Genomic DNA, 21,646 nt, shown 5'->3' on the forward strand with positions numbered 1-21,646 from the left:
CATGCCTTGCATCTATGACAAGAACACATTTTGGTTTTAGGACAACTTTGATTAAAGGTTTTGACCCACTTCAATTGTTGATTAGTGTGCATATGGTGAGAACACTTGAGGCATTTTGGTGCTTCTATATTTTAGTTTTCTATATATTTAGTTAATCATTTATGCTTATGTGTCATAAACTAATAGCATGTTACTATATATTATATCAATCTACCTTGACTGCTAAAATATTATTAAGGTATTAACTGTGCTAAGGGAGCCAAAAGCCAAGGAATATTGCTATTCAAAACTATTTACATGACTAAAAATCTGCACGAAAAGTGAATCAAATATTTTGTAAACATTTCAGAATGCGTGCAATAGAGGGTTAAGTCAGACCGTGTGTATGTGTATACATACCCAGGAGGAGGGGTAGTGCGCACGCGCACTGGAGCCACTAACCACACGCGGCTCAATCACGACATTTATTCGGCGTCCACTATGCATCATCTCAACACTCTCGGTGTAAGGACGTCTAAACACAGTCGAGCGTACTGTAAATACTGTATGTGCATCATCCACTCTAGCCTACGGGATTCTCTCCGCAAATAACATGGGTTAAGAGGAGGATGTCTGGATAATTCATTTCAACACTTTGCAAGGATGGGGACTCGGATATTGTTTTTTAACAGAGGCATTTTGACAAAGACGAAGAGAGAAGTCAAAGAAGGGCTTTAATATCATCCTTCTACTCTTTCATTTCCTTTCCTTCTTTTCTTTTTGAGAGATGATCGCAGAGTTGGTGTGCAGCGCCGTGGCACTGCTCCTGTATGTCAACACACTGGACGCCGATTTCTGCTACGATGACAGGTATGCCAGGGAATGAACCTGATACATCTGCACGTTCTTGGTCGTTGTAGTGAGTTCATCGGTTTCGTAGCAACCGGAGAACATTGAGCCGAATGTAGTGGCGGCGGCTTTTGTTCTTTTCATTCTGTTACATGTTGCGACAGCGCGTGGAATGGCGGCGCGAGCATGACAACTGACAGCGGATAAACAGAGCCAGTCGTGCAACTTTTAAACATTAAATCTTGTGCATGTGTGTGTGTGGTTATTTTTATTTATTTTTATTTTTTTGTAATGCGCTCAAGGACGCGAATCACGTGCTGTGTATTTGTGATGGTCGGGAAAGTGATGATGCCTAAGAATATCGCACTCTGCTTGTTAATTTATAACGGGGAATTGTCAGCCCGGGGGAACTGAGCGTGTCTGAGACTGCCAATATAGAATTAGAGTCCGATAGTGATATTAAGGAATGGGAATTGTGTTCCTCATGAGACTTTGAGTACTTTTGATGCATGCTTTTCGTTTGGCATGCATTTACTGCCCTCAGTAGTCTGTTGCCAAAATAATGAGAGAATCATATAAGCGTATCGACTAAAACGATGAAGGCTAACAAATGAGAAATAATATTAAAAAGTATGTTAACGGCATATATGAGAACTAAATGTAGCCTGTATTTAATAATGGCTACTAAAAGCAACATCTGGTGTTTAAATAATATTTAGAATATACAATCCTTGTATGTATGTTTAACTGCACTTTTTCTTATTAAAACCTATTAATTGAGGTCTCACGAACTTTTAGTAGGCTACAGTTAGTCTTGGTTCGTTTTGGATGGGTCATTCATTTGCGGTTAAGCAAGTGAGTAAAATCAAAACAAAAACCACTCCGACTGATTCATACTTGTTCTTAATTCTCTAAAACAAACGACTCATCACAGAGTCGGTATTTGGGAAATAGGACTGCACTGGCCGCTTTGTATGTTTTTGATTAGCTGAGATGAACCAGCTCATAAGAGTTAGTCACTGTTGAATCGGACTGCACCGGTCATCATTTTGATTCGATAAAGAGAACCAGATGATGGGAATAATTTGTTATGGAATCACGTTATGAGAAAATCCGACTCAACTCGAATATCATGAAAATAGCATGAATCTCTTCTAGCTGCCTTAGTAATATTCAAGTACGCGTTGTAGGCTAATATCTCACGTTGTCCCGCCACTTGTTTCTAATGGACGGAATAGCCACATCTCCATCAACTCTCTCATATGGAAAACGGTAGCTTTTCATAATCTTTTTACCCCTCTACCCCACTGGGATGACACATTTATTTTCCTAAATGGCGTTAGGGCACGTTATAACAACATTCAAGAAACCTAGAGCTGCACGACAGTTACGCGCCGTTGAGAAGCAATAATCCAGAGAGGAAGCGAGCGACGAGAGCGTCCACTGTCGCCAGTTGTGAATTAATGTGTCTCCAGGGTTAGATTCCTACATTTACAGTGACTAATTAATTTAATTAGATGCCTACCAACATTCTTATGCTATAGCCTACTAACCATATAGGCTTAACATGTTTTCTTTCTGGCCGACTATCTCAGAAATGTGTGGAATCTTAAAAATGGGCAAATTATCATTTTCCTCAGGTTGTCAAGACATGCATTTTTCTGTCATTTTCTTCATAGCATAGCAGTTAGAGCAAGTATGAATCCTCTGAGCAATAAAACCAAAGTTTCAGTTACAGTAGGTATTGTAGATTGTGCACTGTTTTGGTTTTGTTGTGTAAACTGCAGTCTGAGTAGATTTGTCAAGCAGTGCCTTGTTTTCAAAAGACTCATGTTTGTGATTAGTAGCAGGCTTCATTTAAAGCCTGTAACTTTTTTTGTGTTCAAAATTAACAAAATGTATATAATAAGGGAGTACACCAGAAATCCATTTTCCAAACCATGTTTTTGGCTTATCCTGGATCACTACGGTAGCCTGACTACGTCAGACTTCCTACTTCCGCTCAATTTCATTTCGCTTCTGTACTCAGTCTGATACAGCGTCAGAGCTTTCTGTTTTCCACCGGTCTGGAAACAGCCGGGCCAATCAACGAACAGAGGGCGGGCTGAGAGCCGTGACGTAGATGCGTAGATTAACTTCGCATAATCTGCAAAAGTCGTTTACAGCCATGTTCACTCCGGTATTTCGATTAATTGAAATGGAATCGAAATCGTAAATCAGGTTTTTTTTGTTTTGTTTTTTGGTGTAACTTCAGTGAACTATGGCTCGTTGTAGTAAATGCTGCGCCATCTGAAAGCAGGTGATGATGATTTACTGCTGATTACAGAACTGGCTAAACTAACAAAATGCGGATGACAATCGCATTCAGTTTATTGTGCAGCCCTACATATGTATGTATGTCACATAACCTGATTTTTGGAATACCTCCATACCTTCGTCGTTCGTCAGACATAAACCGAGAGAAGTAGCTCCGGCTACAATGTCCACAAGACGCATGCAGTTCTGTTTATTAACCGCTAATGCTCCAAAAGTTACGGACTGCAGCTTTAAAACTATAAGTGACATTTTGTCTCACAGAGTTCCCAGAGGTGGAAAGAGTACAGAAACGAGTGTCAGGCCAGTTCTGGGAAGTTTTACGCCTCCTGTGCTATAGTTATACTTTAATTTGCGTTGAGAAAGAGCAGATGTGATGTGGCAGCAGTAGAGAAGCCTTTTTTTTTGGTTTGGTCCTGATATCACACATGTAAATGAGAATGGTACCTTAAATCACTGCAGTGACCTCTGTTATTCAACCAAAGGCTTGTGAGGACCAAAGTTGGTAACATTTAAGTGAGCACTATCCGATATCCCTAGTCGTATAAGGGCTTTTTTAAAAATGGGAGGTTGGCATTTGATTTTGGAGCATAATAAAAGCGTTGAGGAATGGGGGTTATGATTTTTAATGTGGAGACAGGAAACGGAGCACTTAGCAAAGTGGTTTCTGCACATATATATTGTGACCAGAGTAATGCAAAAAACATTCTCTTCAAAATGCTGGCTAAAAAGATTCCAAAAATGAAAAATGTGAAATTTTGATGGCAAAGGCAGCGTGACTTATACATCAACATTACAGTATATGTCTGGATTGCCTCGTCACTTTTTAAGCATGACATTTAGTTCCTTTTTCAGGCAACTTATGGATGTTTCATGTTGGAAGAATTTCTTAAAAGGAATTATTGTCTTAAGGATTATAACAGAATTATAAGTGAAAAAACATATTCCCGATCTAAATATGTTGCCTTTAAAAAGTGCTCCTGCATCTCTTGTGGGTTTATACATGATGCACTGCTAAATCCATTTTTGAAATGACAGTTATTGTAAATCTAAAGGGAAATTGCCTCTAATAATACAAGAAGCTAAACTTTCTATTGCTTCCTCATTAAAAACTTCAGCTGCTTCCTCCTCTCTAATCCGTGTACCATTGATGCTGTTGTGACATACCATCACTCAGGTCTATTAGGCGCTCTGTAAGCTTGACTTTAGTGCTGTGTGTCCTTAGGGAGCTCTCTGTATCTGCTCTTCATCTCCAAATCACACTCGACCCTGACACCTGTGCCACAGAGTGGAGGCCATAACTTGTAGAGCTCATATCTGTGATGCCATAATCCCCACACCCAGAGAAGAGACGGAGAAAAGAGTGGATAGATGCCAGGGCTGAGTTATGGCCTCATCTCCGTAGCCTGCTGTGAACCTGTCCAGAGGCCTGATAGATGAACGCGCATGAGGAATTATCGTCATTCACCTGAAATTGAGGGCAAACCCATTGCCGTTTCAAGTTCTCGCGGGCTATTATTTATTTGGGGTTTGTGGTTTTGGAAAAGAAGGCTTTGAGTTGGATGAATGAGTTCCTAAAATGGGTAATTTTTCTTTTTTCCTTTCGCATGTCGAGTAGAATCAGATACGTTTTGAGTACTTCCTCCACAAGTACTTATGAAGACGGCATGAAATGGCATTTGCAATGCATTCATCTTCTATAATGTGGCAGTTTTCAGAGTGCAGAAGAATATGGAGCTGAAAATAATGCATTATGGGATTTGTCTGGACCGTGAAAAGTGGACCATGGTAGACCATGATAGTATTGGTTAATAATTTTTTCCTTTTTGTGCAACCTTGGTTGTGTAAGGAGAAATTAGAAAAAAAAAAAAAAAAAATATATATATATATATATATATATATATATATATATATATAAGGTACTGTATACATAATTTACTTTATCTTGCATAATGGTTCATATTGCCTTTAAGAATGTGAATATTGTAAAGTCTGCTTCTATATTGTCTTTAAATGTTTCGCAAGTATGTTTCGAAGCAGCATCTCTCTGGTGCTTTTAGCTCTACACTGTAAGAACTGAATGTCATATTAAACCTCCCCAATGATTCTTCTCCATTAAGCAATTTTCCGAGTGGTTCTGCTGGTAGTTTAGTTTCCAAGCCTGTTTAGCTGAGGCTGCAGGGATGAGCTGGTGTGCGCTTTAAATAGCCTGCGCTGTTGGTTTGGGTTTGTGGTGCTGTCTGGCTCTGTTCTCCTCAGGCCCTGCTGGAGTGTCCACCCTGTGGATCCGACCGCACACTTTGGCTCTGTGGTGATGTCGAGAACCAAGGGCGGCAACCCAGACTCAGAGCATCTCTCTCCTTAATCCATCCATCCCAGCGGCACCCTGTAATTATCTCGGAGAGAGAAAAATTAGAGCGAGAGACACTCTACAGCTCACACCACCCCTACATGGCCCCCTTTTAATCTTCCAACAGCTCAGTCCAGATGGTCATGTTTGCAAGGCATTGTGGGTGTTTCTTTTTTTCTTTTTGTGTTCCTCCTCTTCTGTACATTTGTTTGAGGACGATTCATGGGGAGTGTGATGTAGACATCAGCATTCCAGATGACTGTGATTATACCATTGACTCAAAGAGTCTCTTGCGAGAAGGTGTTGGATCATTGGCATATTGTGGTCCAGCAGAATGTGTGTTCGTGCTTCACTGTAGAGGCACTTTGTTTGTTAGTCTGGTGTGTTTTCTTTTCAATTAGTGCAGTGTGTTTCCATGCGAGTCTTGTAAATGGTTGACTTCTAGGCCTATACTTAGAACATTTGTCAGAGTTCTTGGGATAAGATTAAAAATGAGGCTCATCAATTTTTATGCACAGACAGTGCACAACTTCTCCAAGTGCGTGCCAGTGGCCTGTGAGTTTAAGAGACTTCAAGCTGTGGGTTAAATCATATAACTTCAGGGAGTATTTTGGCACATCCAGAATGGGGGAAACGTATTGCCTCATCTTTTGGTTTGAGTAGAGATGTCATAAAATAAAACACCAATATGAACAGCCACCTGTGCCATTTGAGTTAAAGCTGCTTTTGAAACAGCTGCATTCGCTTTACAGCAGTATAAATGTTTTTGCTTTAAGTTCATAATGCCGTGACAGTAGTCTGTCATTTACTGAGTGTATAGATGGAATCAGAGCCCAGAATGAACATGGTGTTATAGTGGTATGTGCTAGTTAAGTTGGCTTTGGTGAGTCAGTTGTAACTGTACCAGTAACCAGCTGGCTGGTAACTTTATTAGGAAAGGCAACATTAAGTTGTATAAATCGAAAGTGTAAGTGACATCCATAAAACGGACTAAAAAAAACAGCATAATTAAGAAAGGATCTGCTGTATCGCATGTTTAATGACAACCTAAGGGGAGTTTTTGTATTTTTTCCCCATATACTTTTCTCTATTATGGTATTGTGAGTATCACAAATATGCAAAGAAAAAAAACAGCTACATATACTATAAGAACTGCACTTTTGATTAATGCAAAATAAATAGTATTAAAATAATGAACTTTGTAAATAGTAGGGCTGGACCAGAATATTAAATAATTGAAATATTCGTTCGGTGTGTTGGCATTAGATTTTCAATTTTAAGATTCTAATATTTGTATTTATTTTTTGAACACCTGGCACCCCCCCGATACGGTTCTCATTCGCCCTTGAATATGAATCGCCCATGAGGGAACGTCATGATTAAGTTCATCTGGAAGAGAAGAGAAAAATGCCAAGACCTCAGCTGTGTGAGCACTTTAAATTGAGTGAGGACGAGACAAAGGCAGTGTTCTGTAGTTTATTAAAAGTTTTTCAATTCTGAAATTGTCGCGTGTCCATATTGCGCCAAAATGCGACACTGCACTCCCTTGGGTCCACAGCAACACACCTGCCATGCGTGAAGTCGAATGGATGAACAGTTCTCAACATAATAGACAGACAGACAGACACACATACACAGATTTCTGCCTTTTTTACACCGTGTCTGCTACGAATGTGACAGTTGTCATGTCGCCGCACCACAACAGCTAAATTCTGTCTACACTAGTGACAAAGTGGCCATTGAAAATCATTTGAAATTTGTGTCAGTATGTCATAAATAGAACGCAGCAGCAGTCGGGAAGTTGTCAGCCGCGCGCCGCATAATCAGTTCTATTGTGTAGACATGGTGTTAGAGTGAAGAATATGTTCATCCCCCTCCCGCCGAAGCTTCAAATATTCGGTGTTGATTACTACTAAAGCTTCGAAGCTCAAAAAATATTATTAGAACCAGCCCTAGTATTAAAACTAGTTAATAAATGAACTTTTCACCACACTAATCAATGGTGAATATATTGTTTATTACTACTATTAAAATTATTTTCAAATATTAATGTATAATATATCTTCTCATAGATTAGTGTACGAAGTTAAAAAATAATGTTAAAATTTTACTATTAAAATTGGCCCATTGGCTCAAAGACATCACAATTAAATTAATACATTGTTTCAGTTAAATATTTAAATAAATTATTTTCCAACAGTGCAGCACAAAATTTAACATTTGAATTTGTGCATTTGGCCGATGCTTTAATCCATACACATTTTATTAATAAATTGCTGGAGTGTAAAACAGTGTTCTCATTGCCCTCAGGAACAACTGGATTCGCAATGGATCGTTAAAAGTCGAGGAATGTATAGACGTTTTTGTTCTCTGAGAGACTCCTCTTGGACCAATCTCTCTGTGACGTATTCTAACCCCTGAGTTCTGGGTCAGCGGCCTTCTGATGAACCACCAACACTATTAAACACAACCCGTTCTACTGTAGTTGGCGTGTGTGTGTGGGGTTTTGGTGTCTCCCACGGAGTAATCTGACTAACAATTACTATGGCCATGACCTCGTAAGGTGAACTTTCTCAAGGCTGTAACCTCAGACCAACCATTTCTCCAATTTACTGCAGTCCTGCTGTGTCCGGGGTTTAAACTGAGTGAAAATCACCATTCAGTGTGTGTCTGACAGAAATACCAATGCAGAAGTACATCCTGAAATGTTCTTAATGTTCTTTCTCAATTATATAATTAGAATGACTTTAAAGCATCAGATTTAGTCTCTCTCAATATTCTGTGCTTAGAAGAACAGTGTGTGTGTGTGTATGTATATATATATATATATATATATATATATATATATATATATATATATATATATATATATATATATGAAACTGATATAATAAGAGGAATGTTATATTTAGAAAAGCTATTAAACATCACATCAAAGCTGTGTCTCTTTCTTTTCAATAATTTAAGATAAAAAAATATGCTTTAATCATTTGGAAATAATTACTTTGACATCAGACATGGTATCAAACTATTAGCATCATATTTACTGTAAGTGTATTGTTTTTACTTTTTTAAAGTACTTAAACCATGCAGGTGCCTCTTGATAACCATGTCCATTGTCCAGATGGCGTCTAGACTGAAATCTTGGGATTGGGAGCAAGCCGAGGTTTTTGCCGACTCTTCTCAATCATTTGGTAAGCAGAGGGGGCCTCTGTCTCTCTCTCTCTGTCCCTCCAGCTTGATTACTGAAGTGAAGCGCTGTCAGAACAGCCTGAGATTGGATGGCTGTCGTCCCACTCTATTGGCTCTCTGAGGGAGCAGATTCTCTCTGTGATTGCCAGGGCAGATGATTGTCATTTGTGATGTGTGGGCCGAAATGAGCTGCAGGCCAGTGCGGCCTGACCCATCGCTGCCCATGGGGCTCTAAAATGGGCTGTTGGTCACAGCTGATGGCCTTTCTGGCCTCCTAAATCAGACAGGCCGTAATCAGCACTGAAAGAGGGAGGCCATATGTACAGCAGCTTTACTGCACAGTAGAAGACAGCAGTGAAGATTAACTTTACTGGACACGCTGTAGGAGTGCATGGCTACCTCTACAATCGCTCTGCGTCTTTGTGGCTTTCATTTAATTAAAACCCAACAGATTATCTTTCTAGATTCATTATTTTGGCCGCCTTCTCCCTGCCCCCTTCAGTTATCAAACTAATCACATTAGCCACTAATTAAGGTAGAATTATACCCATGCATAAAGTATATGCATCTTACTCGAGTCTTGCTCTTACCTTTGCCCTGAAAACTAGGGTTACATAATCATTTAAAAAAAGTAAATTAAATGAATAATTGAAAAAATAAATTAAATATACACTCATTTTTGATTAATTAAAATATTTGAATAATATATATTTAAATAAAATAATCTTAATAATAACAAATAATGATACTAGGAATATGAGTAATGTATTATTATTATTTTGCATGTTAGAAGAATGTAGTAATATATTTTACAATAAGTAAATAAGCATTAATTTATTTTTATTAATTTAGCACTTAGCTTTGACTTTAAATAAATAAAAGCGTACATTAAAAATACAAGTAACTTAACTGGACAAAAAAATGAACTTTTTTGACAAGTGAATTACAACCTGTATCTGTTTTACTCTTCACTCCAAGAATGCTAAGAATAATAAATAATAACAATAATAATAATAATAATAATTATTATTATTATTATTATTTTGCATGTTTGGTCAAATTATTTGACTTCATTTAGCTTTTCATTGTTGTTATTCAGCATTATATTAGAATAAATAAATGAGCATTTTATTAAATTCTCAGTCAACTTTGACATTGATTAAATAATAAATGCATAAGTCACAACTAAATTAGACCATGAATTCACATTCAGAAAGGTTCAAATTCAATGAAAATGCAAAAATAGCTGGGTTCGGTTTCATTCTTACATTTTTTTTTCTCTCTCTCTCAATATGAAAGCTGCAGTTTCTGTGTGGTTTTTGTCACTTTTTTTAGGCTTATATCATATCACAGTTCAAATCGTAGTCGCAATATTTGAAAGAATAGCACAGCGACTACAAACACTCTCAGAAATGACATTACAGATGAGAGTGAACTTGTAAAAGAATGAACAACAAAACTTGGCTCTACCAACAGAAAGATGGATGTGAGTTAGTTTGCTCTTGCTTCAGGGGATGTTTAGTTGGACGCTTTTCAACAAAATGTTGATGTTATGTCTTCATTACACACAGGTCTCAAATCATTTCCTTTTATTTCACTAGATTGTTAAGGGTCAGAGACATGAGTTTTGATTTAGAGCTAATGTTCTTGATGGATCTAATGCGGTGTTCCTGTCCTGTGCCGGCCTGCCTTCATTTTAATAGGATTAGCAGTAGCCTGTGGATTGTGGGGGGTGCTGTGTCAGTAAAGCGTCTGATCCATTTGAAGCACAAAACCCCCCTGCTGCTAACGTCTAAAGAGGATGCTATAATGCACTTAAAAAAATGAAGCAAGCCTCTTTTTTTCTTTGGTCTACCTTCTAGTGTCTCCTGTGCAGCTTCTATGCCTGCAGAGGAAGCTGGGACATGACCTGGCCAAGAAGCTTTGTGCTTTGTGGAGATCTGTGTGGTCTCTATTCACTCTTCCGCCTGTGCACACCATTAGCGCTCACTGATGAGAAATAAGCCTCGCTTGTGCTGCCTGTTGGCTCAGATGAACAAAGAAGTGCTCGTTTTTTTTTTGGAGGCAGAGAGTAGATGCAGTGCCTTTGTGTATCAACCTGTCAGAATCAATCTAATCAGCACTGCAAACATGTACGTGCTGGGAGAGACGACCCCAGCTGGAGACCAGAGCATTATTTGGGTGTATTTAGGTGCTTTAGGTGTTTCTATTGTTATAGATGATCAGTTTTCATGCATGTGACATGCTTGTAATACTTCATCTTTCTTCGGGTTTACATATTGATGTGTAATATTTTTGTTAAATGTAAAATCTGGTATTAAATTTTTTATGGTATTTAATGATTTTTCTCTCTAATTAAGATTGCAGTTTTAAAAATGTAAAAAAAAATAAAAGTGTGATGTATTAAAATATTGAGGAATTATATTTTTATTAGTGCTGTCTGACGATTAATTGCATCCAAAATAAGTTTACATAATGTGTATGTACTGTGTATTTTTTTGTATATATAAATAGACACACACGCACGCACACACACACACATATATTTTATGATATATTTATATACAAAATTATATTATTTTAATATTTCAAAATATATACTGTAAGAGTCTGTATTCATATACATAATAAATATACACCCTACACACACACACACATTATATAAACAAAAAACTTTTATTTTGGATCCGATTAATCTTTTGACATATGATTAATATGATATTTAGATATAATATCTAAATTGATTTCTGGAGAGAAATATAAAAAAAAACTGTTATACTGTTAAGAATAAAAACAATATACATAGTATAGAGTTATATAACATGTTTTTATAAGTTCATTATATATAAATGTGCTAAATTGTTACAATATGTAAATTTGTTTTAATTTCAGTTTTTAAAAAATCTATACATTTTTGCTGTATGTAGGCCTATATAATAGTTTTCATTTCAGTTTTTGGGAAACAAATAGATTTTCCTTGTATGTATATGATAGTTTTGAATTATATTTTCATTTAAAAGTTGAAAATAAAAAATATTGAAATTAAAATAATAATTAAATTATTTAATATAGTATTAGTATATTAATTATCCATTATGTATGTTTTTAAAATACATTTTCTCATTTAAGGAAATTAATTTTACCGTAATATAAATGCATTGAATTTTAAAGATCATATGAAACTATCTTTTTTTTTTTTTTAATTGCTGCATTTAAAATAAGCATAGCATGTGATCCAATAGAGCTACTGAAATGGAAATCATTTTACTGAGACTTTCAGCGCTCCAACAAGCCTTCCCTCTTTCTTTCTCTTTTTAGATCTTTAAATATTTGCGCAAATCTTCTAATGCATTTATGCAAAGTCAACAAATGATGTTGTTTTTGGCTCTGACTCAGTAAAGCTTTCATTTCTCGAAGGGTTCAGTTCCACAGTCCTCTCTCTACACTGATCTTATCATAGCTATTACCTTTGATTCAGCAATCCTGTGGCTGGCTTTGCAAGCCAGAGATGACTTTGCCAACCTCGTGTAAGCAAACTAGGGCATGTGAGCCGTCTGTTTTCCATATCTGACATCATGCCAGATGCGCAGTGCCCATTTGGTTTCTTACAGAGATCAAGGGGATAGAAGGAATAGATTCTTGTATTTAGTAATAAAGGCTTTAGAAAATGAGCTAAAGTCTGCATAGTGTGATTAACACAATGTTCTTAAAAATAATTTGTGATTTGAATTGTCTGACTACTTCAAATGGATAATTTAACCCCAAATTAAACTTCTCTCATCATTTGCCCACCTTCAAGTCTTCCATATTTGTCTGACTGCTTTCTTCCACAATAAACAGTTTCGTCACAAACGTTTAGCTGTTCTTTTGGAAGCCAGTGGTTTCTGAAGGCCAATAAAAGCATGATGAAAATATCATAAAAGAGGTCCACATGTCCTCTAAATCCATAGGATGGCTTTGTGAAAAAAAAAGGCTGAAACTTAAGTTATTTTTCCGTTTGTCACTGTTCTCAAATCTCATTCAACTAGCATTAAATTCAAATTTACCATGACAGTCATGAGACATGCGAGATCCTGTGAAGTTTGACATCATTGACGAATGAGAATGAACTATGGCCAAGGAGAAGATTGAGTGAGTGTATGATGACTATGTTATAATTGTATTGGTAAGTTATTCTTTTAAAATAATTTAAAGAGATAGTTGACCTAAAAATGAACAATTTGTCATCATTTGCTCACCTGCCATCAAATTTCTTTCTTCTGTTAAACACAGATGGTTTGAAGAATGTTGGTAACCAAACAGTTGCCGGTAGCCATTGATTCCATTGTATTTTTTCCCCATACGTCAATATATAAAGTGCATTCTTTACAGTATCTCTTGTGTCCAACAGAAGAAAGAATTTCATACAGGTTTGGAACAGCTTAAGGGTAAATGATGACAGAATTTTTATTTTTGGGTTGAGTTATATCTTTGATTTGCATTCTTAACTTATTTTTTCTTAAATGCGCCATGTCTGTAAGCGTTGAATAACCAATGACAATCCAGATTTAGAGCCCTCTTGCTGGCTGTCTGCATGTGTCTTCTCTCAGCCTGGCACAGAGAAGTTGTTAATTGGTCCCATGGAGGACACATCTGAACGTCTAAAGCAACACTTGCTGTTTGTCATCAGTTTTCCATCTTTCAACATCCAGCTGACATCAAACTTCTTTTTTCAGTCTGTGATCTGCGATACTAATATCCGTCTCTGAGGAGACGAAGACTGCCTGCACTGAGATGTCTGTTCTTTTTTTAGATTTGTTAATTTAGGTAGAAATGAGAGTAGAAAGAGAGCAAATCAAATCCAACAGCTGTCACAGAGGCTTCCTTTGGCTGTGAGTGATCGCAAAGAACATCTTGGAGGTTGAGTCATTGCTTTTGGAACGACGTTCATGTTGTCCTACTTCCAAGTTATCTCTTGTGTCATCACTGTAATGCATACAAACATACAGTACTGTATCTAACGCTGACATCAACAGGAATATGGCAGGGAAGAGCATTTGTGGGGTGTTTTATGGGACAGTCAGGATTACAGCTGTCAGGATATTTTAATTTTAGCAGTCCACACTAATACTAGTCTTGTACAAGTCTAATACAAGTCTTGATACCAGTTTTGAAAAGAGAGAGAAAAAAGAACCTAAATAATAATTAAACCTTCTCTTGTATATAAGAGTGTTTAATATATGTACACTACCATACAAAAGTTTGGGGTTGGTAAGATTTTTAATTTCTGCTCACCAAGAAGGCATTTCTTTAATAAAAAAAAATAAATAAAATAAAAACGGTAATAGTTAAATACTATTAACAGTTTAAAATAACTGTTTTCTGTTGTAATATATTTATGAATTATTTTTTTCTTTCTTCAATGTCACATGATCCTATAGACCGGGGTGCACATAAGGTCCGCATGCTACAATTAACTGCACAGTGACCAAAATAAAAAATGCTGTAAAAAAAAAAAGTTTTGACAGTGCATTTGTGTATGTGCCACAAGGATGAGCTGTTTTCTTTCAAATTGAAGCTAAATACACGTAGAAACCTTGTGGCGTGGGTGACACAAGAGCATATGCAGTACGGTGATATGGAGTGACACAGAGGAGACAGTTAACAAAGGAATTATTGAATAAAGTTGTTATTTTTGTTTTCTTCGCTTACAAAAAGTGTTCCCGTCACTTCATATAACCCAGATTGCACATTTGATGGCAGATGGAGTTTACTGACGACGACTTTTCATACCTTTTATGGGCCATTACACTGTTATTTACTTGGCAGTTCATGGGACAGTCTCAAGCCTCCAGGTTTTTATCCAAAATATCTTTGATTGTGTTCCGAAGACGAACTGAGCTATTACGGGTCTGGAACAACATGAGGGTAAGTGATTAATGACAATTTTCATTTTACTTTTTTAGACTATTTTATCCAAAGCAACTTACAATTGGGGAATACATAAAGCGATTCTTCTTAAAGAGGCAAAAAAAGAATGTAGTAGTAAAAATTAGTTTTTTATTTTTAAGTTTACTATAAAATAATTGTAGTTGTATTTAATACAAGGCCTGCCTACCATTTCATTTTAAATAGTATTGTCACGCATTATTATTTAGTTTATTTTATTGTAAAAACTAAATAAAGAATACTATATTTAGCCCATTATAATATCGTATAACTCATTAAAGGAAAAAAAGTTGTTCTGAGGGTTTATTTTTTTATTTTTTAAATATTTTTACAAAAACACTCAGTAATACAATAAAGATAACAGAAACAAATGACAAGCATTATAACAAGGAAGACAATAGATCAAAGATTTAAAAAAAAATGAAGTAAACAGTGATTGAATTCTTTGTGCTCATCCTGGAGATTGTTGTAATATCCGTTATAGACACACCATTATTTGCATTGCGGTTGATTTGCCCATACATATTCAAACCAAGTCTAGCTTGACTATCGATTGTTACATTTGTATTATTTTAGTGTTGACTTTCTTTCGACATCCCTATCGGATACTATACCAACATCCACTGTTTGTCCTGAACCCCGAAGAACAGGCCTTTATTAGGCTTAGCCTGCCAATTTTCACTCTTCTCACACTTAGTATTAGTAATAATACCAGTCATAAAACCAAATGGAAACTTTTACTGTGAAAAGATGTCCAGTCAGACATTTCTCCAGATAAAGAACCACTTTTGTCTATTGTGTAGGTTGCAGGGCATTGATCTTGAGTAAACGGAACTACGGGATGTTTTCCCTCACTCTTGAACTCACGCACTGTTTGCTTTGCCCAGTGGGACGTCAGGCAGAGTGGGGTCTTCCTTTCCTGGATGGGGGAGTTAGTGGAGGTTTATTTTTGGGTCTCAAAGGAAATTTAGCTTTTGAGAGAATCCATGTGTCTTTTTGACAGATTGGCCACAGATCCTGCCGGCACTATTACGTGTAATTCAACATTCTCGCATCTACTGAATATCTCAGATTAATGTAGTTCTATTAGTCAATGACTCTTTACTCTAGCTGGGTCTGAAAGTGGGTTTAGATTGAGTGTCTAAAGAATAACAAACTTAGCACTGAAGAAACGCCCTTGATGACTTGGTGGGGATCCTTTCATAATCAATAAGTAGATTCTTATAAGGAGTTTGGACCGCCAGATGTAGCCCACCGGCTTGACTGCCAACATGATGAAAATGTCAACATGTCTAATTAAAACCATTTTAAATGATGCGGACCCTTTCGGCTTATCGAAGATGTTTGCTTTTGCGTGATTGACTGCTATAAAAGTTTGAGGCCCATCTCAGGGGTTCTCATCAGAGAGACAAACACAAAAACTTCAAAGTTTCCATCTTCTCATCAAGGGCTTAAATAAAGGAACTGTTTGGAAACGCTCAGTTGTGCTGGTCTGTCACTGACTGTGATTGATTTTGTTGAACCTTGTGGTGAGGTTCAACATTACACAAGATGTTTTGAACAATTTCCCATGATCCTCCTGTGTCTTAGAGCGCAAACAATTGAAATGTTTTGGTAGAAAGTCTAAACCCATTGAACTTAGTCATCTTGGTCACAGTCTCATATATCGATTTTAAAAAAAAAAGATTGTTTTTTTTTAAAATTGGTATAGAATTTCATTCATCTTTTATTGGCTATAACATAAAATAATTATTTGTATCATCCTTTCTTTTCTTTAATACTAGTAGAAAGAGTACAGGAAACAATGGCAAGAATACCAAGGAAGAGGGATAGAAAGTTTTGAGATCAGGGTCTGAGCTTGTCACTTGCACACCGCTAGGCCAGGCTCTGGCTCGCTCGCATTTCTAAAGATCAGGAAGTACATCATCCAAACATCTAATGCAGTAATGGAAGTCACTCCATCAAGCTGCGTCCTGTTAATGCAGTTTGTCCGTTATGGACAGAAATTGATTTTACTGTCTCGAGTCACATCTTAAAGCATTTTGTGTCATATTACAGCATTACCAGTTCATAGCATAGACTGTCGAAGCACTTTTCACATTTATTACAAGACCCACTGATGAAGAGATCCGCAGATGTGGATTTTTATGTACGTATTGTTTGCAGATTGCCATAAAATGACATAATCTGTTGCTTGTAGCATCTACTTTCCAGCCCTAAATGACACATAAGCTTAATGTGTCTGGGAAAGGCATCTTTCCTGTGCGCTGTGTCTGGGGAACGGTTTGTGTTTGTGTGTGCATGTGGGTGTGTTAATTGTCTCTGTGATTAATACTGGTTGTCTGTAGTAAGATGAATTGGCAGTCTCCTGCCCTCAAATGTTTGCTGGCGAAATCTATCTTTAATTGCACAGTAATGGCTTGACATGAGAAAAAACAGAGACCTCTGGAAATCATGAGCTTAGATTGAAATGTAATCACATCTTGCTCCTAGCTTCAAAAGGCAATTAGCCAAAAAACAAGTTTTGTTAAGAAAAGAGAAGACGACTTTGGTCTCACAAGCCCAAGAGGACATGTTTCCATTGGCCGTTGCTTAGTGATGCCCATGCTCAAATGGAGCTTAAAAACAGAGTGGTTTCTTTCCAACCACACTGCACTGACCTTGAAATTCTTCGGTTTATCCAGTTTGCATCCTCGGTGTCTTCTGCTGATATCGTCAAGGGCCAATAGAGTGGTATTTTCAGAGTGTTTTTGTAATGAAACTTGGGCTGGGATTTGATCCCAAACAAAATAGATTTTGAATTGTTGAAGGGCCTAACTTCTATGGGTGTGATTGCGTCTATTACTGTACCTCAAGTTTTCAACCTAGTCCCAGAAGAGCATTAAATAGGGTACTTTATTCATTGCTTTGACTTGAATAATTACAGTGCACCCAAAAAAAATAAAGTTAATTTTGTTTGCCAGCTCATTCCTTGACTCTTTCTGTAGGTTATACTAGTTGGCGGTGATGAGTAAGGATTTTTTTGAGCATTAGGATATATAATGAGAGACCTTTAACTCAGCAGACTTCGTGATGGTCGTGGATGAATAGCACAACAATGGCACATGGCACACAAAAGTGGAAACGCTTCAGGAATGACTGGTTGCTTGACATGTCGGTCAAACGGCCTCATGGGTGGGCCTTGGCCAATGAAAGCTGACATACATTCTCTACGCGAGACTAAGTACTCACTAACAGAGATTTAGATACATTTGTGAACAATATTTGAGAGAAATAGGCCTTTTGTGTACATAGAAAAAGTCTTAGATCTTTGAGTTCAGCTAATAAAAAATGGGGGCAAAAACAAAAGTGTTGCTTTTATAATTTTGTTCAGTATATTTAGCTATAATTACCACATAATCTTGCATTCTTGGGTAAAATGTTCATTTCACAGTTAATGTTAAAATTAATCATCCACAGCTGCTGCACGTTGTCTAAGAGCACATTATCAGCTCCATTATAAATGAATTGTGATTAATTATCGCTCAGTTCTGCATTCTGACTTCCATTGCATTTGTCTGATTAAACATGATCTCATCTGGAAGCCGGCCATTAAAGATCGTCTTGCTTTGTATGAATAGGATATTTACATTTGAGTGTACAATACAAATCCTGCATATCCTACTGCCGCTGATGGCTTGACCAGCGCTGTGGCTGGCTGCAGATTTTTCCATTCCTTCCTTCACCCAAGCGGGCACGTTCGAGTCAACGTTCCAGTCACTTTGAAGTATCTCAAGTTAAATTGGATGGTGTCTGCACAGCATAAAGAGCATGGAAGAGTTATTTGTCTTACTTAGAGCGTATCTGATTTATAGCGGAAATATCTGTTTGTAAGTAAAGTAGCTCCCTCTGAATCTATAACCTCAGCACACAGAGGCGCATGGCTCTTCACAAGGTTTGGTTTCAGATCGTGTAACGGTTGTCGTTGGTTATTATTACAGTTTAAGCTCTGTTTAAATGCTTTAATCATCCATTGTCCTGGATTGTCTGTCTTTTGGGTCTGGTCTTGATGGAGTTGCTTGACTTGGCTTAAGTAATATTTGCAGTACTTTCAAATTATGCTTTTTTCAACTGTGTTTAACCAAAGGGATTAACTTTTTACATAACAGAAAGCATACTTATACCTGTATGCCAATGAGTATAAGAGAGTTTTTAGGAAAAAAAAAATAGCAGAATACACTCAGTGTATGCAGTCTGGTTCCCAGATTCCAATAGTTGTTGATCCCCATTGACTTCCATAGTATTTCTTCCCTTACTTTCTTCAGAATTCTTCAAAATATCATCTTTTGTGTTCAACATTAGAAGGAAACTTGTACAGGTTTGGAACAACATGAGGGTGAGTAAATGATGACAGAATTATCATTTGTGGGCGAGTTGTTCCAAGGAAATGAAGTCAGCAGCATCTAAATTCAGTTCAAACTCTTTTCTTGGGATGTTTAATCGGCAGTAGCACCCAGTGAATGAACGCACTCCGCCAGCAGTGACGGGCTCAAGCTTTCACGATAAACTAGATTAAAGGTTAAATCCCCGTAGCGACACCCTTTCTGGGACTGAGAAAACCTTCAGTCTCTCCTGCGATTCTTAAATTTGCGCACCACGGAGGGCTAGCTTTTCGTAATTGTGTTTATAAAGGAAGAAAAACAACACAAGAAACATCTTGATTATCATCGCCACAGGGTTCTGCCTGTCGAAACAGGCCAAACTATAAGTGAAACCTGTTGTGTAATGCTGTGAAGTTCAGAGGAGAATGTTACTTGGAAACATATTTGTTGAAAGTAAAACTCCTTGTTGAGCTTGAAAGCCTACTTCAAGATGCTAGCTTGAGATAAAGTGAAATGCTGCAAAGACGCTATGCTATAATTGAAACTCTGTGTAAGTTATCTGTGAAGTTATTAGTTTTTTCTGTAAATGTAATTTGGGATGTCACAATACTAAAATGTCACTATTTGATAGCAATTTCAATGAAATACCATAACGAAATGGAATTAATTTTAGAAAGTCCTTCTAAATCTATGGCGACAAACATTAAACTAGCTGATAGCTGCAAAACTAGTTAGTTATGATTATTTATATCTACTTATTATTTATTAGTATATTAGTAGTATACCAAAGTACTATATCTACCTACATCACTACGTAACACTTCAGCCTATACTTTTTGAAGTCTGAGGTATTATTGGTCAGTATTTGATTTACAAGCTGTAGCTTTAGATAGAAAAATTAAACATTTAATACAGTTCTTGCAAAGGCCAATGCAGTCTTTCTCCAGGGGTATATTGAGAAGAGCTATTGAATTTATTTAGAGCAGGACAAGCTTTTCCAGCTGTGAGAGATGAACGTGAACTTGACAAGCCCCTTCCATGGAAGTCCTACATCTTACAGTGAAATTCCCTGGTCACTATTTGAGTTTTTTACTCGCAATTGTCACCTTTATTTTGTTTCTCTCTCCCTGTTGCTGTTTAAAGTAATTTAGAGTTTGTCTACTGAAAGTATAAGGGGTCATATGCAGAAGTTCTGAATTTGACAAAGTTATCTTGAAGCACTTTAATATGCTCAGACCTTTAACAATCTAAGAAGGCTTTGCTAGAGTGATCAAGCTTAGATAGTAGGTGGCTACTGGCTTGGTGTCTGCATTTATAGTCCAACTGAGGCAAAAGAGAGGATAATGATGTAGATGACGTTGGTTGACAGCACTTGACCTCTGGCTAACTTTAAAAACAAAAAATGACACCTTCGCTTTTTTGTAACTTTTTGACTAGGGATGGGAATCATAAAGAATTTAAAGCTTCTGGTTCCAATTCCAATTCCACTTGAGTATTCTGGTTCCTTAGTGGTTTTATTACCACAATTTATTGTTTCAGGAAGACATTTGAAAAATATTTAAAACATTTCTTATAGCATATAAGTTTTATCTCACCTAAATTCAAGCTCCGTCTGTGAACAGTATATTTGGATTGCATAAATGCATTTATAAGGGGAAAAAAAGTAAGATAACACAAGCCCTACACAACCCCCGCACAGCCTCAAGGGCCCATATATCTGAAGTTACATGGAAATCACTGAAATCCTTTTATAAAAATAAAAATAACCAATTTTTTGACTTAACTTTTTAGACTACTGCCATCCTACCATTAGAAAGATGCTGTAACTGCCAAATGATCTCTGTCTCTCTCTAAATGTATTTTCTATCATATAGCTGCACATTTGAGAGCGTTTTTGTGGTATGTCACTATTGTGTGAAGATAGTATTTTGTCTTGGGAATTACTGGGTTTGGCAATCTTGTCATGTGGATAATAGGTAGTTGTGGGGAAAATATATATATTTTCAACACCATCTTTCAGCTCTCCTTTGCTATTATGCCTTCAACTCAGATTTATGGGTATTCACAGTCAGTAGATCCAAAAGTGTAATATAAGCCAGTCATTGTCATTTCTAAAAAGCGGTGATAAACGTCTTGAGCATCCAACAAAGAATCATGCCAAGTCTTGATTCTGCATGCTTATTTACGGTTTGGCGGGGCATTTTCATTTGTATATTCATACGTTTTAAATAAGCAGTACCCCAGCAGTGGCATTATAGTGTAGTTGAAATGTAAGAAGGATTTTTGTACCAATTAAGATGTGTTTGTGGTGTTAGCTTGGAGTGGAACATAGATAAATCGACCCAACCAATAAAACCGACGCTGCTATTTGCCTCAACATTGATTTCTAACTTCAAACTAGTTATAAACCATTTCCTAATTTCTTAAGTCCCTAGATTGTGCTTTTGACTGTAATAACTGTTGAGACAAACCACAAGTGTCCATCCGGTCCATTCATATATGCTGCGGGAATTCGAAAGACTGTTTATTTTGGTTGATTCAAAGCTGTTTGTGTCATTTTATTGGATCAATGGTAAAAATGTCTATTGTTTCTTCTAAGTATGTGCTTTTTTAGAGATTATTCATGTGGTTGAATAGTGCTTTTTGGCTGCCGTTAGGTCACTGCTGAGGAAAA

General features: G+C 36.9%; 1 protein-coding gene across 1 annotated transcript in view; it reads left to right on the plus strand.

The window, feature by feature from the left end:
- The first annotated feature begins 436 nt into the window (after window positions 1-436).
- Window positions 437-21,646, plus strand: part of tmtc2b (transmembrane O-mannosyltransferase targeting cadherins 2b) — a 99,620-nt gene continuing 78,410 nt past the window's right edge. Inside the window, exon 1 of the mRNA XM_026287226.1 lies at window positions 437-849. Coding sequence (XP_026143011.1) covers window positions 767-849 — 83 coding nt within the window. The 5' untranslated portion in view covers window positions 437-766. The remainder of the gene's footprint in view (window positions 850-21,646) is intronic.

The sequence above is a fragment of the Carassius auratus genome, chromosome 18 (genome assembly GCF_003368295.1).
Source record: "Carassius auratus strain Wakin chromosome 18, ASM336829v1, whole genome shotgun sequence".
NCBI classification, from domain to species: Eukaryota; Metazoa; Chordata; class Actinopteri; order Cypriniformes; family Cyprinidae; genus Carassius; species Carassius auratus.